The following is a 25,881-nucleotide window of genomic DNA, read 5'->3' on the forward strand; positions in this document are numbered from 1 at the left end:
TGTCATGGGAAATGGGCTCAGTGTCTGGAGGTGCTTGTTAAACATAAGAAAAGTTTAATTATCTGTCAGAAGCTAGAAGGGGTTCTTTCTGCTCTTTGTGGCTTTGTACTGCCTCTTTCATGGTCATTCTTTCTGTAGCAGCTCTCCCAGCCACCTTGGCCTTCCTTTCATGAAGGGACGTGGTCCCCTGCCTGGGTTCTGCATAGTGTTAGGCTTTGTGAGGCTTTCTGGAAAAGGAAAGTGTGGAGCTCCTTACAGTGAGGAACTAGTGCTCCAGCTGGGTTGTCCACATATTCTGGCCTGTTAACCATTGCTTTTTGTTGCTGCCGGAGGTGGCTTTGTTTCATGCTATGGTTGCAGCTGAACAAGGTTCCTGGCTTCTTGGCTGGGTTTAATGTGCGATGCAGTCATGAGCTGAATCCTTTTGTTACTGTGGGCTCCTCTCGCCTTTGCTTGTGCCATTTTGCTACTGGACAGGATTTCTGGTTGTCCAGGGAAAGGATTGAAACTGAGCTCTGCCTTTTTAACCTCAGGTGCTCTCAAGATGCTGGAATCCCGTCTATGTGAACATGGGAGGAGTCATGTTTGCTGTGCTGCAAGTAGAAAGGTCTGTTAGTAAATGTCTTGTATGAAGTGAGGATGGGCATTTGTCATTTGGCTTTGCCAGTAGGAAGTGGCAGAGGCTGACCAGTGTGTGGGGATTTTCTCACGTTACACTGATTCCATAACATGCCTGATGCCTTGTTCTTTGAGCAGAACGTGAATATCTAACCCCTTGTTCAAACCTGAACCTTAGGATAGCGTGAGGTAATTTACTTACTTTTATCCCTAAAGTAAATCTTTGTACCATGGAGCAGGTTATACTCTTCCATTTAGCTTCCTTATTTGGAGAAGACACCTCTTACTAGAGGTTAGTATTTATGTCAAACTGAGACAGTTTCTGGCCAATGAAGCCCATTTGGAATTTTTCTGCACAGCTTTTGGCTTTTCTTCTAAGTTTAATTGGGTCATGTTCAAAGTGGCAAAAGAACAGGCTTCACTGGGTTAAAGGGTATTCAGCTTTTATGTGTGTGGACTGTGCTGCTAATGGGATACTCCTGTTCTTTGCCCAAGACTGCTTTTAGGGTTGCAATGTCGAGTAACTAAACAAAGTTGCGATCCCTCTTCCCTGTGAATGGAGGCACTTGCATTTTCCCTTTCTTGTAGGGCTTAGTTTGGTACAAGTTTGACTGGTTCTTCCTTGCTGCAGCCTTTGACCCGGTCAAATAACTTGGAACAACTTTAACGTCAAGTAGAACAAAAGCTTGCCTTAAATGCTTTGCAATAAACTTAATATTGGGGGACCTATTCAGCTACCTAATGCCTTTTCATTTCAGAGGAATGGGTGTTGCTCACTGCTTGTACATTGAAGCTGTGGAGGGGTGGTGTATGTGCCTCACCCAGGTGGTTGGCTTCATTCAGGAGTTGGTGCTGGATAATTGTAGATGAGAATTACTTAATGACAACTGTTGTGAACTCATAGAGACTTTTGAAGTCTTGTACAATGCCACTGAGCAATCCTCCTGGCTTCTTGAGGACAGAAATCATGAAGGACGTTGTAAGAGCACTTATGTGACTTGGACTGGACTGACAATAAGCTTAGGAAAGTACAGGGTAGAGGCAGACCAAATTCCTGCGTGCTTCAGTCAAACTGGTGTCTCTTGACAGTGTGGTGATGGCAGCTTTGGCCTATCTTCCAGCTGACGCAGGAGAAAACAAAAATGCTCTCTGATAGAGGGTTTCCTTCAGCCATGGTCAGGGTAAAGAGTGACTGACCATTTTTCTCTTCCATGTGCTTACAGAACAAGCAGTTGTAGACGTTAATATGGACCTATAAATGTCTACCTGTGCTGTAATAGTTAAGAATACAAGTACTAGCTTAGGCATAGGCTTTGAATGCCTGTTGGGCACTGGGGAGCCTGGTTGCTTACAGCCAATGTCAGAGCATCGTGTGTAAGGGAGTCCAGTGTGGTATTTCAGCATGTCAGAAGAACCTGTCTTCCAGATAATGGTCAAGACCTTCTCAGAACTTAAGGGTGCTTTTTGAAGTTTTAATTTTTTAGAAAAACCCACGTGTCTTCTTCCAAAGGAAGTTAAATACCCACGTTTTCAATACAGAACAGAACAGCATGTCTCTGGTCACCCTGGGCAGAGTTTTCCAGAAACAGTTTGATCTTGGTTCAACCTTCACATAGCTGTTACGGTGTATTCCCCCTTGGAAATTTGTATTTGGGCCCTGTTCTGCCCTATAGCCGATGTGCTCTATAGAGCATTATTAAGGGGAAAAATGCACAAACAAAAAAAAACCCTTGTGTGTCCTTCTGACCAAGGTGCCTGGATGTCACAGGAGATGAAGCCAGCCCGGGGATACTGTGTCATGGGAGTTCAGGTTTGGGAACCTGTTTCTCAAGGTGGGGAAACAGTTTACCAAAACCAAAAATTAAAATTACTGAAGAGCCAGAAACATCTATGTTTTTAGGAAACGCTGCCTTCTGAACTAAAATTCACCTTATTGCACAGAAAGCTGTTAGTTTGCCCTGATAATGGGGGAAGGAGAAATTCTAGATTTTCCTATAAGTGGTCTTTAGCTCAGTTTCATCCACAGTGTACTTGGAAACTGGCATATCAGACTCAAAACTGCAAACAATGCTTTTCGGTTTTGGGTGGGTTTTTTTGGTTTGGTGGGCTTTTTTAGCAGAATAAAGCAAGATTGGAAGTTGCTTTTATGAACTGTTACATGGAGACTTTCTAAAATGTCCTTTCTTCTTTTCCAGATTCACTACAGATATGACTGTCTGGCTGCTCTGCTGCTCCTGTGCCCCAGCACTTGCTACCCTGTGATTTCAGATAACACACATAAGAAGTGAGTTACAAAACATGTGGTGAGTATAATGTCCCGTTGATATTCTGAAGTGTCTTAGCATAACTCAATGTAGCTCAAATATTCTTTCCTAAAAAAACCCTAAAACACCTAAACCCATCTGTATATAAGGGAAGACACTATAAAATCCAGCAGGGTTTGTGAAATATCTGTCAAGCCAGTGGAAGGATGCTTAGAAACCTGAAGACAAGTTGTTCAATTCCTACTCCCTATTTCCATTTTTTCCCCCTCAATTTTGTTAGCTTTTTTCATCTGAAGTAACTTCTCTGGGAACTTGCATCCCTAATCTACTCTCTCTGGCTTTCTTCTTAGAAACATGTGTATTGAGCTAAGAAATAGGTAGCTGCAATGCTGCTTGTCAGTGATTAGTATTTCCAACAAGGAAATTGGGTAGGGTTAAAGTCAGGGAGAGTCCAGAGTCTATCATGGTGAACTGAAGCTTCTCTAAAAGTGCTTTATTACTGGGAGGAGAGTTGATGTGCTTTGTATATAAGCGTTTGTTCCAGCGTGACAAGTAAAATATGGGCTAGGTTGCCAATTCTATTACATCCGACCTATGAAACTCAGAAAGCAGAAAACTCAAACCTGAAGATGTTAGGAAAATTTTCCTCGCCAGTATGGAGAAATCAAAAGAAATAACATTTGTAGGTGAGAGTGTTTGACTGACTGCACTGTGGATAGATACCTTGCTTTCCTGAAACAGGCAATAGTGATGGAAGTAAACAAATCCAACAAGTGTTCTGACTTGATAAAAGTGATGACCTTGAGAGTGGTGTAATTCTCTGCTTGGCACAAGGGTGTGGTTTTTTTTGCTGCACATGGTTGTGCTGCAGGAGTGAAACTGGCGCTAGATTTCGCTTTCTGGACAAATGTTATGTATACTGACAAACTTTTTTGTTCAAACATAAGCCAGTGCAGACTAAGTGATACTCCTTAAGTAGTTGGGGCATTTTGTTTCGGGCCATAATTGTGCCTCGTCCTTTGGGAATACTGGTTCTACTTCTAGACAAAATGATGTGACAGAACAAATTCTTTCTAAATTGTAATTTCCATTTTGAATTTCGTATATAGAAAGCTTAATGAGCTCTTGCCTTTTGGTAATTTCAGCTGAAAGGGGGCAGATGGATGGACAATGGTTTCATGCTTTCAGTAGCTTTCAGCCTGTTCAGAGATTGACTGTTTTCAGTTTTGCTTAATGTTGTATCTCAAATTATTTTGCAGCCTCATCCACAAAAACTGATTATTTTTTTGTGTGTGTGTCAGTAGTAGGAGTGCTATTAGTTGTTTGAAAAGTCTTTAGTTTGAGCAGTTCAGACTGGTGCAGTACAGTGCTTTTAATATCTTTGCATGAGTTCAATGGAGACTATAGTCATCTGACTGTGCTTCATTTTATAATGATTTGTCTTAAAGGTAACCCTCTGAAGTTGTTGTGGAGGGTTTCTTTCACGACTGAAGTCACTGGCTTGTTTTTCTTCATCCTTCCTGTAAGATGTCTGGGATCTTGGGAATTTTTTTATCAGATCAACATATTTCCATGGAGTTTGGGATCATAGCGTGCTTTTTCACTTCAGCAAAGCTTCTACTCAGCTCACAATGTCTAATTTGTTCCCCTCCTTGCTTTCTGTTCAGCCACTTACAAAGATATGGATTCCTAGCACAGACTGCTAGGCAGTGTGAATGCTAAATGATAAGAGGAGATCCATCTTGTCTTTTTTTTTTTTTATGCAGTAGAAGTTGATAATGCGTTACTGAAATTCTTTATCAGTTTCAAGACACTGGAAAGTGGTGCTGTCTTGCTTCCAAGCCACCTATACTTGTATTCCGTTCCTGCCTGCTTTTATCTTTCCGTATATTTAAATTTAAGATTTAAAGAAGCTCTGGCTTTCCCATTTCATGACTTTCACTTGCCCATACTCCTGTAGTTAGCACCCTGACTCATTTCATTACTTGTTCAGGAAGCATTTATGTCTTCATCTGCATGTTCCCTGCCTCAGGATCCCTAAGCAGAGGTGCACTGGCCAGGTTCTCTGGCTGCGTATTGAAAGCAGTCCTGATGATGTGTGATAGCTAAAATATCCTTCTGTATGTGAAGCTTTCTAGTTGTATTAGTCATCCATCAGGCTTCTGGATTATTTAAGTGCTGAAGCTCTCCTCAAAGAACAGCAATATCTATTTGTAGAAAAGTACATAACATGAAGTACCATTCCAGTATATTAGAGTTATGCTGCTTGAGATGTTCTTGGGAATGCTGCCTCTCCTGTTGTGGGACTTCGTGATCTATCTGTAAAGTCCCTGTTGAAGATCTGTAACCTTAAAAGGCTTCTAGGTGGTCTTTGGGACTTGTATGGTGATACTGTTAGAGCTTCTTCTCAACTTCTTCCACAAAATCACGCCTCCTGTTCAGTGCAGCATAGCTTCAGCTGTTGGATGTTGGTCTCCAAAGACTGATAAACCCCTGGGGAAGGAGACAGTGACCAAAAAGGTGCTCTTGTAGCATTAAGGAAAAATATTATTCCACTAGGCATGGAGGAGCCCCTAACTCAAATAGTTAATGACCAAACCCATCTTCTATAACTCTTCAACTTGTACTGACTTGATCTAAGTCTGAAAACACCTATAGCTGAACTGGTTCATTTTTAAGCTGTAATTCGTCTGTCTCTGCTGCTTCTGGAAAATCTTTAGAACATTTGCTAGCTAGAAGGTTAATTACAATACAGCATGATTATATTCTTGTAAACTTGGAGAAAACTCAAGTCTTTGTGGCTTCTTTAGTGCATATGGGTTCACTTCATTGTATTCTATCCCAAAAATTAAACACAGGGTTTCAGGTAATGTTTGAGATTCATAGACTAGCAAAATGCTTGTTTCTTGCTTATACAGTCTGGCTTTTATGTAACTGATTATTTTTGCTCAAATGTTGCAGATAGTCTGTTTCCTCTAGCAACAGCCACCAGATGTTTAGCTGAACAAGACTTAATTCTTTAAAATTGACCTGTAAGAAATGTGTGAAGGCGAACAAGGGGGTGGAACAATTGTATGTCAGCATGATTTCCATTTCCTTGCTAAAAACCCAGTACAAGCCTTGCAGTTCCATTTGAGCAGTGATGGATCCTTACTTTTTGTGGTATGCTGTGGGCCTTTTCCATGGTTTTTAATGTTTCCATAAATTTACTGTTGGGAGCGAAGGATGAGATCAGGCTGTCTTACGAGAATTGTCATGACTTGGGCAGTTAGTGCTGTATGGCCTGTCAGGCATATTGCTGATCCTGCTGTGGATTCTGGCTGTCAGCTCGGCTTCTTACCTACCTGTAGGTCTTCTGTGATCAACCCTTGTGCTTTGTTAGATTGAATCTATTTTGTATTTCCATGGGAAACGCCCAACTCCTGTCTTGGTTTTTCACCCTTTTCACTCTTTTCATGTGCCCTGATGTTTTACTGGGGGACATAAGGTGAGTAGTTCTGATTGTGACTGCCAGGAGCTCCAAGCAGCAGTTGTCTCTGAAACATCCCCATTCTAGGGCTTCAAGTAGTGCTGTCCTTCCGAGACTGCTCTGCATGGAAGAAGACTGCACAGGGACTCTTCTGATGGGGGTGAATGATGTGATACCTGTTTTTTGGGTCTGGTTTTTTTTTTCTCCTCTGGGTCTGCAGAAGCTAGATAAATCAGAGCAGAGCTGTGCCGTTTCCCTTCTCCACAGGGGTATCTTGCTCCAGATGCCATTGTGTTTCCCCTTTATCGTGCACTTTGGACATGAGAGTGTGTGTGCTGACAGCCAAAGGTGGCTGCAACACTGGTCTCCTGGCTGGACCTTCAGTCAGTCTCTGAACAGTGTGGTTATTGCAGGTACAATAAAGCTTTTACGAGTCTGAATGCATGAAAAGCTGCACAGATAATCTTCAAGAATAGATTTATTGGTCTTTAACTGAGAATACTAGTGACAGGGTCCATACCCAAGAAGTAGAGATTGCATAAAGAAGTGTGGCTCTGCAAATGGCTTCAAGGTTTCAGAGGTCTAAGTATCTGCTGGTTTAGGTTAGAAATACTTCTGCTGGAAATACTACTAACCTAGTGCTGGAAGTGCTTCAGGACACAGTGCGGGTGCTCCAGTCTTGACAGATGGGGGCTTTGGTACATTAGCCTTTGTTTTAGTGCTCTTTCAGAAGTTCTAGATGCCTGACACAAAATTTTGACATCGCTTAAGCAGGAGGAGGTAACTTGGGTGTCCTTTTCCTCTTGTAAAATGTGCTACTGGTACTCAAACTACCCTCAGACTCCTTTCCCTTGTGCTGCTTGCATCAGGTTTGTGTTTTCAGTAATTTTCAAAACCAGCGCATAGAGATACAGTAATACCTGGCTGAAATGAGCTCCATGGGCCATGTGCTCACTGGCTACAAGCTGGGTTTTAGTGCAGCCACCAGCTGTTGTCATCCTTGCGCAACAAGTAGCATTTGTTTCTCCTTTAAGTACATGCTAGATAACTCCTTTCCAAAATGTTACCAAATTATTTTGTTTAGTAAATATTTGCCAGTTTTGAAATTCAGCATTTCCTAACCTGTTTTCTCCTGGTGGGGTGGGTGGTGGAGGGAGGCTGTACTACATCCCAGTGTTTCAAAAACATGTGAGGGTAGAAGATGTGGCAGCAGTTTCAGTGAAAGCTGTTGCTACTGCAGTTAACACAAATGAAAGCCTTTATGTTCTTGGCATTCTGTTGTTATGCAGGATATGAAAATAGCATAAAATCACCAAACAACAGGGGAAGCAGTACTCCTTGACTACGTGCATTTATTTTGAGGTGTTAGTCATAAATGTCCAGTTGTCTGCAGGTTCCTTAGCTGTCCATTTAATGGAACAACAGTGTGTGACAACCTGCTGCTGCTGAAAAGGTTCATACCAGCTACCTGTACCTTTCCTCAGGCCGTCTCTGAGGCTTTTTTTAACCTCTCAGTAGGGATTCAGCTTGGGAACCTTACAGAAACCCGTGAAGTTCTGGAGCTGGGTCACTGAGAGGTCAAATGAGTGCTGGAGCTGGTGAAATGAAGAGACCCGAGGGTGTTTGATGGATGGAGGAGTAGAAAGATGCCTTTTAGGGTAGCTAGAGTTAAATGGGATAAGCCATCTGACCTGTGTGTACCAGGCATGGCTGTTCTGATAACCTAGGGGCCTACTCGGCTCTTCTAACCAGCTCATCTCTGTCTCCTTCAGCTCCAAGGAGACATCTGAAGCCTGGCTTTGGCTCCCATTCTGTCCTTCCTTGTACCCAGGAAGCTGGGAACAGGGGAGGTCAGAATGAGATGCGTGGGAGTATGGAGGTGGTGGGATGCTTGGGCACTGCTGTGCTCTGCCTGACCCATCTCTGGGGAAACAAGGTATAAACCTCTCCCTCCTGCCCAGCACCAGGCTTGGGAGTACTTGGACTCGGTGCTTCCCATTGCTTGTCTGTCCTGTGCTCCCTGGGTTGCAGCATGCCAGTGTGCTGCTGGTACTGTTTGTGAAGCTGTCTTGGACCTTGCAGGCAGGGTGTTGCCTTGCAGCTGAAGGGCCAAGACCCTCACCTGTGGCTGCTGACTCCAGCAGGCTCTGTTGGGTTGGAGTCTTTGCTTAATTCCAGTTTTCGGTCTCTCTCAGCCTGGCTGTTAAACTGCTAAGTCTGCTGTAGTCTAGACTAATCATGGTCTGTTACATCCCTGGGGATGGGGTGGAGGAGTCTGGACTGCTCTGTGATGTGGAAGCAGTGTTTCATACTCGTGGGCTGCTGTAGAGGACTTGCAGAGGCATTTGGGGATTCACCTGAAGGTAGCCACTAGGAAGTGCATGGAAAGTGGATAGAAAATGTTACTGGGATAAACTGATGGCTGTCTGAGAAAGGTTTGCTTGCTGTTTCCTTCCCTCAGGTCATGCAAAATCTGGAGGTAAATGCTCAGTAGTTTCACTTCTAAGGTTTTGGGGATCTTCCTTATCACCTCGAACCCTTCAGCACTTGCAGTTGATTGGATATTAAACACTCACCATGTATCTGAGCTACTATAAGATCAAAACCAGAAGCAGAGTACATATGGAGCTTTGACTCGCACCCAGACTCTGTGGTTGTGCTGTCATAAATAGATCTGTGAAAGCTGTTTTTGAGTGGTACACAGATGCTTAGTCTCACTGATTGCTTTCCTGGAAAAAAAAAAAAAAACCCCACCAGGAAAACTAAATCTTGTTAATTGATAAGATATGTATCTGATCACTGCATAAATCGGGTATAAACTGCTTTCTTATATCTGCACATGAACTGGAAAAATTGTCATACAGCATAACTGACTTTTCCTTAAAAAAACCAAACCCCCACTGCTAGCATGCACCTACCACAGTAATCCAGGGAATAATTTCTGTGAAGGGCTGTAAAATCTTAATCCTTTTATTTTCTCAGCATGCGAGTGTTTAAAAAAAGGTCAGAGGATATGCAGGCATTGTCACCTATGTTTGGTAGCATTTCAAGGGAAACAAAAGAGTCTGAGCAGTAATTAAGCTAACTCCTGTGTGGTTGAATCTGTGATGAGCAGCCCTGCTAATGAGCACTGGTTTGCTGGCGGCTGCAACTCAGCTGTGCTCAGATAGAAGGTGCCACTTCCAGCAGTTTATTTTCTTTCAGAAATCCTTTAGTGTGAGAGGTCCCAGGCTGTACTCTGCTACATTTGCACATGGAAGAGTAGCAGCTAAGCTTCAGATAGGGGCTAACCTGCTTGCTTCCTAGCCAGATGACAGGTAATGGTAAGTGATATCTAAAGGCAAATACATGGTTGCTTTCATCTTCTCTTCCTCAAGCAGCAGCAGAGGTTTGTAGCGTTGTAGTAAATCACTTTAAAGAGCACAGGTAATGAAGCAAGGTCCCCTGGGGAGGTTGTGGCAGCTGTTGAACATCTGACTGGTACTTTATAAAGTGTTCAAACAGTGATCCATCACAAACAAGGGTTTGACTGTATTTAGGTAGACTGTCCCCTTTTCCATGCGCAGCTTCACTTTGTCCTGGGACGTGTCCTGCAGAGGTATGACGGCCAGACCTCCATGGCTGAAAGTTTTATTTTCTGTTTTAATGTTGAGTCTTCAGATACTGGGAAATCCAATTTTTAGCATTTCCTTTAAAAGGCAGCAGATGTCAGATTGCCCTCAGTGTCCTTCTCTCCTAAACCTTCTTCTCCAGCTGAGTGAGAACAAATCTATACAGTTTCTGTGACAAAACAATATTCTTCCAGTTCTTGTTCTCTCACATATCAATGGAAATGTCACTTAAAGACCTTTCTGATGTAGATGTCAAAGCTGGCCATGCTGAAACTGTATCGAGTTTCACTTTTCCTGGGATGCTGTCTCTGGGGACATAGTGCTGGTCTTGTGAACAAGGATGCTGGCTAACTTCAAATGAGCTCTGAAGGTTGCAGGTTCAAAAAGATGAGATGCCTCACTTGATGCAAGCTGCAGAGCACTGCAGAAGGCTACACAGATTCAGAAAGAAGCAGGACAAGTTCATTCAAGTAGGGAAAATCAGTCCAATGTCATTGCATTGGTATCACTGCAGGTCATGAAATAGTCTTCAGGTCTTTCGCTCCAATATAGAGCATTGCTGTGTATTTTCCATGCTCCTGTGGTCTTGGCTAGATGTTGCTACTGGCCACCTAAGATGGAATCTTGGGCCAAACATGTCCTTTCTGTGTCTTGGTGTGCTTGCTCATGCTCTGATTGCACCTGCATTTTCATAGCATTAATTTCTTACGAAAAATCTGAAATGTCCTTGTGCCACCTGCCAGTTTTCACAGTCTGACTGAGAAGACTAAGCTGGAAATACCATGAATATTCTTCCCTATCTGGTGATTCAGAAGGATATTTTGTAGCTGAATATGGAGCCATTTTCAGGTTTCAAACCACAAAGGATGACTTTTGAAAAGTGCCTGATATACAGGCAGATACTGGGCATTATATATAGATGCTGTCAAGAGGTGCTGCCTTTCCTTGTGGAAGAACTGCCTTGTAGGCTGAAGAATTGGGCTTGTTTTTTCAGTTTTCTCAAGGTTATGTTGTTTGCATGAAAGGGGAACAGACACTGTAATGAAGTAATTAATCTTAAAAATATCATTCTAAGATAGTACCTAAAGGTGATCTATAGTCAAGGGAGGCAGGGTTTCAGCAATATGTATTCTTAGAAGCTCAGCCTTTATTTAAATAAAGATTTGGCAGTGGAGAAGGATTTGGATGGGAGGTTGATGCCTGTCAGAGGACAGAAAGATGCTCTGTAGCTTAAGTACTCTGACTTCTCCTATGGGTAGGTGGTAGGTTCTGCATGGGACAAAAAATCCTCACTACTTGTTTTAGTTTAGATCATGATATTAAAACTAGTAGAGTGGAATAAATTGCTATCTCGCTGCTCAGCAAGATTGGTACTTGTGAAAGAAATGCTAAAGCTCAATGTGAAGAAATCTGCCAGCTGTAGCTGGTCCAAGGCCATGTGTTGCAGGACAAAGAAATGTTATCATCAGGATGTGCTTTCCTTGGCTACAGATCTTTGCAGAGTACCTGTGTCGCATCTCTACTTAATTTTAAAAGATAAACTTGCCTCTTAAGTCTGGGCGAGTGTGAAAGGGTAGAACAAATAGCTCTCTCCTCCAACTTCAGGAACCAAGGACTTCCTCTGATTGTTGCTCCTTGCTTACTGTTTGTTTCTTTGCTGGGTGTTGGCTTCAGTTTCTCCCTGTTGCTAATCCAGGGGAAACCATAAAGTGTCTTTAATCTCTTTGCACCCAACTCATCTGAGTTGCCTTAGTCTTATCACAGGGGCTTGTTTTGGTTCTTGAGAAATCTTCAGGCTTTTCTCTGCAGTGTCACAAATTTTTTAAGTCATCATAGGATGGGGAATACAGAAGCATGGAGCTGCACTTGCTATAGCTTCTGCCATGCTTCCTTAAATCTTATGTAACTTAGTAGCCAGGTTCAGTTTAAAATACCTGCCAGGTGCTCACCTTCACTTGCTGAATAACAAGCTTATATGGTTACCAGTGTGTTTATTTTATATATGAAGAACAACAGCAAAGCTAGCTGGTACTGTGTGCTTTGACTCCTCTCCCATGTATGTTCCTTTGTGTTGCACTGGATAACTGAGCTTGTGCTTCATTATTTTTGGTGAGGGAACAAGTGAATAGCTCTCTTCTGGCTTTATCACAACAGCTGGAGAAATTTAAGGTCTTTGAATTCTTTGTCAAATGGGATTGAAACATATGAATGGGTTAGAAGCTTGCAAAACAGGGTTACCAACACAGCTAAGGCCAACGTGTAAGTCTTAATTCCTTGAGGAATGGAGCAAAATATTTCTTTTTGTTAACCACAAGACTTCACTCTTGTTGATACTAGGTGGTATTTGTAGTTTTAATGGTATGTGCCTTGCCTTTTCTTCCTAATAGATCGCTGGACCGCAAGTGGGTGGAAGATTTGTTGGTTTTGGCACAATGTTTGCTTTACATAGGCATGTCTCAAGTTTACAGCAAACAGAAGAACCAGGCAGTGAATGATGCAAAGTCCTTAACACGAGGGAAAGGAGAGGAGTAGGAAAAGTTGTCGTGTAAAATGACCTCTCCAAAACTGAAACATCTCTTCAGCTTATTTCCCCTGCTAGTTTGCATGGTACTTCCTTAGGCTGACATTGCTCCGTCAAATGCAATGTGAGATTGAACACTTGTGTCAGTGCTGCTTTTGTTCCTGCTGCTCATGTTCATTGCTCGAAACTGGACATGCTGTGGTTTGGGCATCCAGTATCCTTGTTTTGAGTGTTGAATAACTTCAGTGGTGATCCTTTTGTGGCACTGGGGAGTTCAAATCTGAACAGAAATAACCAAAATGGCAAGATGACCTGGCAAAAAGGTAGCAGAGGTTCTCACTTGCTACCCAGGTGCTGTTTCTTGACCTGAGAAATAAGCATCAGGTGGTGGGACAGTGCTGAGATGCAGATAAAGGGTTATCAGTAGCAGTGGCAGGAGCTGGCATGAATTAAATCCACTGCCATGACCTTAGAGTAGCGGCAGTGCTGAATACATCTGGATTTGATACTGAAAATAAACTGTGGAAGCTGGATGTGGCTTTGGAGCTATTGTTTGTGGCTGAAAAATGGGGCTGTTTAGCAAGCTGCAGAATCGCCAACTGGTGGGGGGGACTGGGTCTGGGGTCTTGGAGTGGGGGGACACTGTTGCTGCCCACCTTCAGGCTGCCTTTTTGTGGAGGCAGAGGGCTCTTTTTTTTTCTGGGTTTGCAGGGATTTTGTGGATTGCCAGATGTCCTTGGGGGCATTAACAGCCTCTTGCATCTTGGGCATGTTCTCCATTACCTGGTGCAAAGGTGGGGTGATGTCTGGCTGCACGTGCTTGTGAACCTGCATTCAGGATAAAAATGTGAACAAGCAAGGGATGGTGATGTCTTGTAACCAGGCTGATCCTTTGCAAATTTAAATTTGTCCAAGTACTGTGTAGTTAAGGGGGGAAATTTGATGAACTTGATGGTGCATGAAGGCGGATGCTGTCAGCTGGATGGGCACAGTCAAAAGAAACCTCCAGAGCTTATCTCAGGACTGTCTATGAGAAAACAGAGAATATTTGTTGCCGTCTCATATGCTGCTCTTGCTACCCAGCTGTGTCCCAGTGTGCTGCATGGTTTTACATGGGATGTCGATGTGGAGAGACTGCCTCTCCTGATGCTGCTCTGCCTGACATAGTGCATGGAGCTCATCTCGGCTAGCAGTACAGGTGATTTTCATGAAGAAGCTGCATCTTGGGTAGCACAGGTAGAAGAATGATAGGCATGGGACAGTGCTTGCTAATAAATCTGGAAGAAGCTAAAACACCTATCCAGCATGTGAAGATTTAAGGCACTGTCAACTTGCTGCCTTCAGATTTGTGGAAGAACACTCCCCTCCCCTCAAAACAACCAACAACAGAAACCTTCAAGTATTACAGTTTCTTTTAAAGCAATGTATTGCTTTAAAAGTAATTACTCTCTGGAACATTGAGGGCTTCTGCTTGGCTTTCCAATGCATAGTTGAGGAAGTAACTAGGTGCAAACATTTACCTTCTGTGAACAAATGCAACTGTCTGTGTATCTTGGGATTATTATGCCTAATTGCTCTGCTGAGGGAAGTGCAGGTTCTTATGGAGTTTATGATGTTTGTGTGGGTGTAGCCCATCTTGCCACTTGCAGGCACAGAGCAAAACCAGTAACCAAGCCTGTACCTTGCACTGGGGAGGAGGCAGCTCGTAGCTGCAAGCAAAAGGAGCAACCTTTGCTTTGTTTAAAAATAAATAAAAATAAAATAAATTAAATAAAGGCAAGAGACATTTCACAAAACGATCACAGAGCTCCTAAGCTGCTTTTGGCCCTCATGCAAGGGGGTGGTACCTCTCCTGCTTGGCCTGTGCGTAATCCTTGGCATTTTTTCAGTTGCATAGGCTATCTGGATCAATCTCATCTGACAGCTGAACTGCTTCAGAAGGATACACAGTTGGGAGATCTGAAAAAAGGGAATCTTAAATCTCAGAAGAGAAAAGGTTGTTCTTTATATGCCATAAGGATGCTACTCCGTAGGATAGGTGGGTTTTTTCACAGCTAGTTTGGAGGCTGTAACACAGCTGCGGTGCTGACTTCATGGGGGTTTTATAATCCCATAATGGGAAGGGAAGACAAATTGCTGCAGCAGATTTCAGGCTTTGAGTGTAACAGTGCCTTAAATATTAAGCTCTGTCAGTTTTTAACGGAAGTGAGCTATACCAGTAAAAACCTTACCCTGCAAAAAATGGAAGGGTGGGATGGAATGAGGCGATGGCAGGGAGCTGGGGTGCTGGCAGCTGCTGCCCCTTCCTTGTAGCAGCTTTGAGATGTGTTTGCTTAGGCTGAAGTGACGTATTTATTAAGCCCAAATGAGCACAAGTTATTACTCAGGAGTCTTGGTTCTTACCTTTTCAGCTACCTTGTGCTCTTTCACTTCTGCACATGATTACAGGGTTTCTCACCCATTTGACAGCAGTTTGCCTCCAAATAAACAGCATGTTAAAGGCTGTGGGAGACTTCTGTCTGTATATGGGACTCAGGTACATGTTTTCCTCTTCCAGAGACAGCTTAGTCGCAAGTGAAATATGTAGGTAATGTCAGTTGAATTCCTGTCGACCATCTAATTATATGAAGTGACAGCATGGTCTGATCCTCTGTCCTGTGACTGCCAGAAAAGACAGTATCTTCAAGTAAGGAGAAGGTGAAATTCATTAGATTTTCAAGAATGAAAAGACATATATGATGAAGCATGAAGTATCACATTTTCTTGTATTTTCTTTTTAATACACTATTTGTCTCTCCTTTTGGCATCACCATTACTTTTTTTTTTTTAAAAAGAGATGCTGATATTCCAGCTCGCAATCTCTTACATCAGTGTGTTTCCATTTCATTAACCAGCTGTTACAAGGAGTTTCTGGTGATAAGCAACCTGGAGACAGGGACCAAGTCAAGTCTGTTGGGCAACATCAATAGTCTGTGGGATGGAATCATGTGGACTTGGCAGAGTTGTCTGCTTCCCCATTTTCTATGGGGCGTATGGGCTTTGCCTGCCAGTCTGGGCCTTAAAGTTTAGGTACACAGGTTGCACAGAGTATACTTGTGACTTTTACCCACCTAAGCTGTTGTTCTTGGTCACATTCCCTTCTTACAAGTTTCTCTTTTTGTCCTTTCTTTGTATGAGGCTGTGCAGTGGTAAAAAGCAACTTCTGCAGTTTCTGTGGTGCCGAATGTGTCCCCACAGTAGAATGTGAGTGCACATGGTCTCTTACAGCCAAATGTGCTTTGGCTAATTGCTGGTATTCATCCCTGGAGGACACACCTAAGCTGGGATGAATCTTGCCTGACTTAATGGCATGTTGGCACTCAGTGCCTAAATGCTTGCACTGAACGAGATACTTGCATAAAGCTCTGTTTCTGCAGGCACCTATTTCTATGCACCTTCATAGTGTTACTCCTCTTGTGTGGAAGTGGTATTTTCTCTAAGGCTTTGCCGCTTTGTGTAGCGGACACTTGGACACTGATGGAGCCCTTATACCTGTATTTAGCACTCTGTGCTGTGAGAGGCCAGACTAGTTTTCCTCTGCTTCTGAGCCATCAGGTGCAAATGTTCAGTGGCTTCAACGTGTTGTTTTATACCAACAAGACACAGCACGTTCTTTTCCCTGTCTAGCAGTCTTTTGATCTTTGCAGCTATGCACTGGGCATCGTTTTATCTATGTGTTGATTAACACCAAGCAGAGGGTGCACTGTTGCTTCAGACTGCTGGTGAGCATCGTTCCAGGTCTCTACTTAACCTGCTTTCAGAGGCTGAGGTCCTGAATCTGGCCTGTCATGTCTGAAGCTCATTTTAAGAGCTGCTGTGAGCCTTGGCAGAGGTTTGGTGTCATTCTGATCTGATGCAACCAAGAAACTGTTCTGCTTGTTTGTCCTCAGCTTTTTGAGGCACCCTTGGTATTGGTGGGACAGAGGAGCCACAAGCCAAGTCTGGGGACCTGGAGCTCTTCTCAAATCAGGGCACAGAGATCCTACATCTGAATCCCGCTTCACTGCTGGTTTGTAATGACATTTTATTGGGTGGCACTCGACACAAATGTGTCCTTCCACAGGGGAAACCACATACCTGATGAGTGCTTGTGTTCCTCTTGATGCATGGCTAAATATTTCTTACACCTCTGAGTTCGTCAGAGCTGTCTTGTCATCTCAAGCTGGGTTTCACTAACACAGCTTGTACCTACCCCTTGCTGTCAAGGGGTCGCAAGTTTTCTTTGACCCTGTCTCCTCAAGTTCACGAGGACTTTTCTTCTAGTAAGAGGCTTTTCCCACCCCACACACGCACACCAAGTTGTGTTGGCTCTGAACTTGATACTTGCATTCCTTCCTGAAAGAAAAAAGCACTTCATGGTTTGGATAGTGCAGAGGGGCATTTTTTTGTGTTTAACCGCCAAATTTACTAGTCTTTTCAAGCTCTCTGAACCTGTCTGCAATTCATCCTCCAGGCTTCTTTTCCTTTCCAGGCAGTGTGCAGATGAAACAGTGGTAGACTATTGAGGCGCATCTGTGTTAAATTATGCTATAAATCTGCAAAAATGTTGTTGCTGCTAGTGATACAAGCCTGCTCCAGAGCCCAGGCTGCGGTGGTGGTCTTGTCAAGGACTTTGCTCATTGTTGTTTCAATAATGGCAAACTACTTCCATCAACCATCATGGATGCACCTGAGTCTGCCTGATGTGGATTATTCCTTGAAGATGTACATGGCTGTCTAGAAGTCATCCCTTCTCTGGTAGGCTTTGCCCCTTTCTTCTTCAGATCCATTGCCTGAAAGGAAGTGCATGGTGTAGGTAGATCTGCGGCTCTCTTTTTGCTTTTAAGAAACCTGGTCTTTTAAGATTAAAAAGTCCAGGTATCTGTGATGCCTGGTTATCAGAGAAGAGAACGTCTGCAGGGTTCTCATCCTGCCCCGGGTCTGTTGCAGGCCCTTTGCAACTGCCAGGATGTTCTCATTTCCTCTTTAGAATCCCCATAAATATCTATTTCTGCTGGAATCTGATCTTACATGGCCTTACACACCCTACTTTGCAAGCAGAGTTGGTATCCTAAATGTCAGGCTTTATGCCAGTCTTTGAGAAGCCTTTCAAACGTTGAATTTTAAAGCTGGGGTCAGTTACCATAGTATCAGGAAGTAGATCTCAAAAACTTTGTGGATGTGACGGTTCCCTCCTGGGGCAGCAGCACAGCAGGGGCTGCAGGACTCCCGGGGATGCTGAGGATGCCGCGCTGGGGCTGGTGGTGTGCAGGCAGCTGTGTGTGGGCTGGACACCTGCGTCATCCAGAGGTGCTTGCTGCTGACAGGCGGGGATTTGGCACTCTGTCAGGCTGTTACGCAGAGGGATGTGTGTCTGGCAAGCCTCAGAAGATAGAGGGGAGCTGATCTGGCAGTTGCTTATCAGTCTTTTCCTAGGCTAAAAAAAACCTTAAAATATGCAAAGCTCAGGTTTCATTAGGGGATTTTCTTAATTTTTTTCAAGTGTTCAACTGTTCTTTTAGCTGTTCCAGCATAATCAAACTCTTCATAAAGAGCATTAACCCTTTTTTTCTGACAGATTATGGTCTGTGGTGCTTTGTTACATATGTAGGAATATGCATCCATGGTTGTTGGCATGTTTGGCTTAACTCAAGTGGGGAAGAGAAGTCAATGAGTCTAGCTTGCATCACACAAACCACTTCCCTGAAAAGTGGTCTGCTCTTTGTTTTGACTCTCTTCTTGTGGAAGAACTAAATTACTAACGAAATTACTTTTTCCCTCCCTAGCATTCTTGGCTTTCATGCTGTGCTTGCATAGAGGGTATTGAGAACAAAGTTCAGGAATGAACTTACAGAATGGGTGCTTGGATTGCTCTTGGTGAAACGATCAACCAGGACTCATTTGGAAAAAGATGTTACCAACACATTTAGTTGAAGATTATACAATTAACATGTTTTAGCGTGTTCACAAGGTCTTCAAGGAAAAGACTTCATGGAAATTCACTTCCCTAGGATGGAAAATGGCTATGAGTTCGTTTAGGTTCGTCCCTTTCTCTAAAAACTGTAATTGTAGGATGTCAGCTTGACAGTCCTGTGCATTCACAAGGAACGAATGAGTGTAGTGATCCGCAGTTGTCCATCCTTCTCCCTTCCCAGCAATGTAGACTTGAATACTGTTTGTATGCCTCATCTTGTAAGGCATTTGTTCCACCCATGAAGCACAGAACAAAATTAACTGCACAAGCTAAAGATTAAATTGTTGGGTCAAATGATTCAACAGAAGCAACTCGTAAGACATCTGTACCCTTTGAGGTTGGAAAGAATCTCCCAAGTGTGGGACATCTGACATGACGTGCACCTGCTTGCTGTAGTCTGCAGCCAGCTTTGTCAATGCTGTTACCAACTTTAAACTGAAACAGAGAATTTTGACCTACTTTTCCAGTTTTCCTGTTGTTTTGCACAACATTGAGGACACTGAAACCAGGTCAGTTTAGTGCTGTTTTGGAAACCACAGATGAATGCTGATCTCCTCTGTGTTGGAGGTACTGTTGGGATACAGGCATGTAGTTGAAATATACTGTCATAACAGGTAACCAGAAAGATCTTGAGTGGGAGAGAAAAAGGAAGAAAAAAAGAAAAAATTATTTTTCCTGGCTGAGTGGAGAAACCATTCAATCTCTGCCTCCTTCTGTCCTCCTAGCTTGGGTAGGTAGCCATGCACCAAGAGCAGGATCCTCTTCCAGATCAGACCAAGCTGTAGGATATTTGGTTATCTGTTGATTTTTCTCCTTAGGAACAGGGCAGATCCCATAAAATCATTATTGTCTTGTTAGTGGAACAGCAGCTTTGCCAGAAGTGAGTGATGAGGTGGCTTTGGAGAAAGAAATTCTTGTTTGGGCCAGTTGGAAGGTGGCATTGGGTAGAAGCAGGGCAACAAGTGGAACATCGTGGAAGGGAAGAGATGAAGTGGGGTGAGAAGGCATGAAGGAAGGGACCTGAAGCCAATGGAGATGTGTGTCCATGTAGAAGAAAGCAAAGTTGTAAGTGAAAGGTTTACTAATTGCATTTTAATATAGGAAGAGCATTGATGCCTAGGAAGCTATTAATGCATGCAGTGAAGCAGAGGACACAAAGCCAGCTTGTTCCTCTCAACTTAGGGGTGTAAGCTAATGAGTTGGCAGATGCTGAGAAAGTGAGTGAACATATCATATATGTCCTGGTTTCAAAATATTCCTCATTGCCTGCATCCTGGCTATACCTTTTCCAGAGGATGAACAGTCTGTCCCGATCTGTGGCAAAGAGAGCAAAGTTTTCTGCCGCTGAAGGCTCTAATTTTTACAGAGAATGAGGGTGGAAGCTGGTGATCTCATTTCCGTATGTTTATAACAAGTCAGTTGAGAGCCCTGGAGGATTTTATAGTCTCTGAAGTCATGTAGGAAGTAGCAGATCTTGTCTGGAAAGCACTCTCCAGGTCAAGAGACTTACCAAAAGCAATAGACAGGCTCATGGGGCGGATGTTGGAAAATCCAATGAGAAGGCATGTGCCTTGTTCTAAAGCAGTGATCTTGGAGTTTCTTTGAGAAATTGAGTTCCTGTTTCTGTAGAGAGTAGGATGAGATTACTCATCCCAACAGAAAATGGGGCTTTTTTAAGGCCTCTGTTAAAAGAAGAAAGAGCTGTAGGGCTGAACTGCTCTTGCTTGTTAGGGTGTTGATCCATCCGCCAAGCATTTGCAGTTTGATTTCTAGCATGTATTGACTCCTTCATGGATCAAAACCTCACACAGACCTGGATTAGGTCTGCTTGATTTGTTTTGAAGAAAGGAGGATTCATCTTCAATTTCAGTTTGAACAGGTTTTTGGAAATTGTGCCACAAACCAAGACTTCGACAGCTCTTGTTCTTATCTTGGGAGGGTATCTAGAGTATCTCAAGTAGGTCAAAGAAATTTTCAGTACGAGGGAAGCAAGGTTATCCTTTGAAGGGTAGGAATAAGGATTGCTTTGGCTTCTCTACACCAGTCTCTTGTTTGCGTTGTCTTTTACTACTGCTGCTTTCAAACTTAAGGACTTCATTGACAAAACTGGATGTCTGTGAGCAATGTCTGTGCTGTAACGAGTGCTTGGTAGGCAACTAAACCTACCTTCACGCTAGACTGTGCTAGTGATTACAACATGAACAGCAACTGCCTTCAACACCACCTAGAAGTGTGTTTGTAGCTCTAGCGCTGCAGTTTTATTGGTGGAGGTGAGGTTGTGATTTAGAACTTGGGTCCTAAGTGTTTTCAAGTGTGTAGGATACAAAGTTGGGGTTTTTTTAATTACCTAACTGCTTTAACTACTTTTCTTCCCAGCCTGTATCTTTCATTAAATAACTGTTCCCAAGTCTTCAACTGTATTGTAGTGAAATGAATACTGGAATTGAACTGAGTCACTGTTAGGGAAATATCTTCATGCAGCTTTGTTTAAATGCAAGTAACTTTCAGGAGCAATCTTGCTGAGTGGAAAGGTAGGAAGGAAAATTGTTACAAAAAAGTTTGAATTGTGGCAGGAAATAGTCCTCATGTTCTGAGTAATCTTTAAATATTAATGTGACTGACTTCCAATTACAGTTTAGTCTTCATTCTTCTGCCACTCCTTCTAAAGCCAGGTGCTTTATTAGTCCTCAAAAGCCATATTTGATGCCATATTTGTGTGATTTGGTGTTCCAACAGCTGGAATTTGCTTGTAGGGTTGACTGTAATAAAGAGGTAATGAAATGTTTGGTGCACTCATTCATTACTGATCTGAATTCCTGTTTGCAGGAGGCTTTCAGCTGAGATAGGGGATGTTTAGTGTATGCAAACTGTCAGGCATGACCTTTCATCCTTCTCCCTGGGGAGACCTTACGCTGATGGGGAACAGGGTAAGGATGGAAGTGTTAGTAACTTGTAACCATTACCATCTTATTTCACTAGCCAGAAAAAGCATGGTTGGAGCTCTGTACTTAATCTACCTGAGAAGACTGGAGTTGCTTGTCCCATCTGAGATACACTGAGCGAGATGGCGTATGTGGCAGTATATTTCTGATGCCAGATCTGAAATTTGACACATGGAGTTTGAGCCAAGTTCAGACTTAGTCCGGAGGGGGGAAGCTGTATTGAGGCTCAGGAGGGCTCATGCTCACCAGAGGCTTGAGCAGCCCTTAGATGAATGATGTACTTGTGTCATCAAGCACAGGTGGAGCACTGGCTGCCCTGCAGTCACTTAAAACCAAGACCAGCTCGTATCAGCTATTTGAAACGTGTTAAATTGTGTGCCTTTGCCTTTTGGCGGCTTTCAGCCTCACTTAATCATAGCTGGTGAAAGGCTTCTCTGTAACGGTGCTGTGTTCTGCCAGCAGGTAGCTGAACAAATTCGTAAAAATCTGCACCTAGGTATCAGGTTCTGCTGCAAAACAACCTCACTATATGGATCAATTTACTCAGCAGGTTGAAACCTGGTAGTACTTCATGGCAGAAGAAACATTGAACGGCTTCTAGTATCATGCAGGAAAGAAAACATTGTGCGTTCTTAAACAGCCTGTCTCTTCCCAGTCCACCTCATGTTCATCAGGGTTGTTTAGAAACCTTTTTCCAGTGGTTTTAGCTTATGTTGGCTGTTCTTGCCTTCTCTATTGGCCACGTAACTGTTAGCTGAATGAGCAAGAAGAAGAAAATCTGTTTGTAACTTTATAAAAAGTGTACCATCCCTCCTTCCTGTGCTGGAATCTGTCCCTGACATGCAGATTTTGCCTCTTTCTTTCAGAGCTTTTAGCCCCTCTTCCATGTAGTCCTTCGTAGGAGTATCTCCTCAGTCTACAGAGCTGCGCTGCGCGTTGCTTTCTCCAAGCGTAAAGTGGGCAGGGTCTGTGCTCTTAGTAGAGAATTCTTCCTGTTACCCTGTTGTGAGGTCTGTAGTTGTTGCCCATGGATATCCAACCTTGATGAAAATGACTGTTCTCCAGGGGAAACAAATCCTCTTCTCTGGCTTTGGTGGGATTAAGTGTGTTTTCCAAAGTACTACTTTTTTTTATTCATAGAATTCCTCTGTTCTTCTCATCTTTTTTAGCGATCCAGTCCTAGAAGCCCTCCATCACTGTCCTCATGTTTGATTTCTGTTTAGCAATGAACTTCCTTAGTTTCAATGACTGTCCTTTATGTTGTTTGTTTTGAAGTCAGTCCCTCCTCCCAGGTCAGGGTGGGGTCCAGTCACAGTGCTTTTCTGGTATCTGATAGAGCATCATCATTGCTTCTGCAAGCGGGTTTCACAAAGCAAATACAACTGTGCTTGTGTCTACACAAACAGCTTTGAGAAGCAGCGCTAACTCACCCCCTCAGAATGAATGCTGCAGCTGAAAGTATGTTGGGATGTCTACGATGAAAAACCAGCTCATCCTGTTTGCCAGTAATGGATACTTCCTGCTTATCCATACTTGGTTTTAAATATTAAATCTTGAATTAACTTGAGGTACGAGTAAAGCTTGGTAATACCAAATTTTGAATTTCTTGTATGTGAACGTCTCAGACTCCTCTGTCTCTAGCTAGGCCAGTGGTGCTTCATCATGAATGGCATTTCACAAGTTACTTAGTACCATGCTGGGAGCGTGATGCTGCAGCTACTGGGATGGTATGGCCGCACTGGTAGTGTGGATGCAATACAGTGGTTCTCGGATGACTGATGATTTTCAGGCCTCCTGGATTTGCTGCAGACACAGTGCAGAGCAACAGTGAGAATTCATCTGCTTTTCACTCTAGAAAAGAGAGCTGCTGAGTCACAGGCTGGGTGAAACATGGTGTGGGTTGTAACCTGTGCAGTCTGAGCTAGGTTCTACACATTAATATCAACTGTTAACAAGGGGTGGTTTTGTGGGATTGTTATGTTGCATGAAGCATCCATTCATGTGTCTGGATGTTTCTTTATGCTATTATTAGGGAGACCTTTAGGAACTAATACAATGTGGAGGGACACAGCATTGTTCTTACAAAGATGGAGCCTCTTTTAAAGTCCTGCACATTCCCTGTCTGATATAGAACCCCCTGCAGTAATACATGAACAAAAGCAGTGGAAATAATTTGCAAAGTGGTATTAAAGTTGTGCGTTCTCTGTGTTTAATTTTTGCCTTTTTTTTTGTGTGTGGAAGTATTTAAAAAAAAAATCTGGGGAGGAAGCTCAGGCTGGGGACAACTGTGCCATCTGTGGTGCAAACACAGCAACGGAAATGGGTAGAAAAGGTCAGAGTTGTGCTAAAGACTAGTACAGTATTCAGAAACTCAAATTTCCCACTGTTAGATACCTGCATTTTCTGGATCTGGTGTGGATGACTTCTGCCTTGTATACAGATGCCTTAGATCAAAACAAAAGTTGCTAGAAATGAAAGTGTACCACAGTTGAAGGCTGGGGAAAGTGTACTCATATTTCTAAAGGGCTAATGCTTTTGTTCTGTGCCACTGATTTGTGGGTGGGTGATAATTCCTGCCTCTTATTTTTTAATAACTGGAAGTAGGCAGGTTAGCTTCATAATCTCATGATATGAAGAGAAGAAACCTTTGCTAAATCCTCTAGAAATGTATTGCTACAGGAGGACTGAGCCAACTGCCTTAGTAGCTTTTGAACCCCTGTAAATACCGTTGTGTTTCTGGGCATACCTGATAGTGTTTGATTGCTGATGTCCTTCCACATTGTCTCTTGTTTTGGTGGTTTCATTTAGCACTTCTCTGCTGACTTTGGAGGCTTTTTCTAACTTCTATGCAAACATTGAAACTTCTGCATGGATGCCAACACTTGAAGTAGGACGCAAACCTTGTCTCTGAAATTATTCAGGTACTCTTCCATTCACATCTGGAAAATCATGAATGCAGCAGTGACTCCTAAAGGAGTACAGCCCAGTATGTGTAGGTGCTGGGACGTGGGGGTTAGCTCCAGGTGTGTTTGTTCTAGTTCTCGCCTTAGGAACTGCACCGCAAGCATCTTCTGGGTGGGTCCACGTGCACAGAGGAGCCACTTGGCCTCCATGAGTTGAGAAGCATCTATTTTGGGTCCTCTTTTGATAGAGTTAGCAAACTGATGCTTGTGAGATTGCACCAGTGTGCTCTCTGGAGTAGTCAAGAGTTGCCTGCCCTTGGGGTTATGGTGGTGACAAGTTTGGATGTGGGGGAGCAAGGTGTACTTCAGTTTCTCTGGGAGAACTGTCAGGCTTTCATTTGCCAGTCATGAATGCAGGCTGCTGGAGAAGATCTTGGCCCTTGAGTCAGTCACCCTATTCCATTACAATGTCTGTTTTTCTAAAACCTCATTTTTTTAGGGAACTAAATCACATTAGTAATGTGAATTGTATGTTGATACAACATTCAGAAAATTTATAGCGTTTATAAATCAGAAATCTTGTTTTGGCTACTAATTTTGGTCATCTCTAAGACAACAGTTTCAATTAGCAAATGCATCTGAGGTCAACTTTAAAAGATGTAAAATGAAGGAGAATTTGACTTCTGAAGTGTTTAAATATTTTCTTGGCAGCTTTCATTCACTACTTTTTTTTTTTTTTGTCTGACTTTTGTGTAATACTTCTTAAATGTATGAAGTGAGAAGAAAACAAGCTTTACACTTCACAGTTGCTTTAAAGATGGGATGTGATCTCCTTGCAGTTTCTACCTGACATGCTGGTGTAATTGAAATTGCTTTTGCTAGTATGTGCCGCGTGAGTCCTGATAACTCCAGTAGCAAGCAGTCGATGAGCAGCCCTTGCATCTCTTCGTGATGTCAAGGCTTTTTATCAGAAAACTGTTAAGAAAATCGTAGAATTCCTGTATCGCTGCTAATTTCCTCAAGGCTGGGAGGAACATCCTGTTGTACATTTTTTGCTTGGTATTTTAAAATAACAATTTTTATTTCATATAACTTTTTTCTTTTCCCCAGGTAAGAAACCAAAAGCAACCTGCCTTTATTGAGTTCTCAAGAACATAATCGACCCCTTGGTACATTATCAAGATGCATTAGGAAACTGGATACGGTGCCAAAAGAACTCCATGCGTTTCCATGACTTTCTTGAACCCTGATTCAGATACTTTTGGATATAAATTTCTGTCCTAAGGAGAAGAGTGCGTACTCAGATTCATCTCTGCCAGCTTGCTGGCAGAGATATTTCACTAAGATCATGGACCATCCTAATAGGGAAAAGGATGAAAGGCAGCGGACGACAAAAGGGATGTCGGGAAGGAGTGGGCACGGTTCTCGACCAAGCTCATCAGCATCTTCTGGCGTTCTTATGGTGGGACCCAACTTCCGAGTGGGCAAGAAGATTGGGTGTGGGAACTTTGGAGAACTCAGACTAGGTAAGAAGTAACCATTTTAGCGACCTGCATTATGC

General features: G+C 43.0%; 1 protein-coding gene across 5 annotated transcripts in view; it reads left to right on the forward strand.

Annotated features, from left to right (window-relative positions):
• The window catches only part of CSNK1G1 (casein kinase 1 gamma 1), a 108,157-nt gene that overhangs the window by 17,459 nt on the left and 64,817 nt on the right, over nt 1-25,881 (forward strand). For 2 of the 5 annotated variants that reach the window (XM_037394102.1, XM_037394106.1), the window contains exons 2-3: nt 2,814-2,921; nt 25,431-25,846. In XM_037394102.1, coding sequence (XP_037249999.1) covers nt 25,669-25,846 — 178 coding nt within the window. In that variant the 5' untranslated portion in view covers nt 2,814-2,921; nt 25,431-25,668. Of the gene's footprint in view, nt 1-533; nt 608-2,813; nt 2,922-24,225; nt 24,339-25,430; nt 25,847-25,881 lie in introns of all 5 variants that reach the window. The other 3 variants (XM_037394103.1, XM_037394104.1, XM_037394105.1) reach the window with 3 other exon arrangements.

Source organism: Falco rusticolus, chromosome 7, assembly GCF_015220075.1.
Source record: "Falco rusticolus isolate bFalRus1 chromosome 7, bFalRus1.pri, whole genome shotgun sequence".
NCBI classification, from domain to species: Eukaryota; Metazoa; Chordata; class Aves; order Falconiformes; family Falconidae; genus Falco; species Falco rusticolus.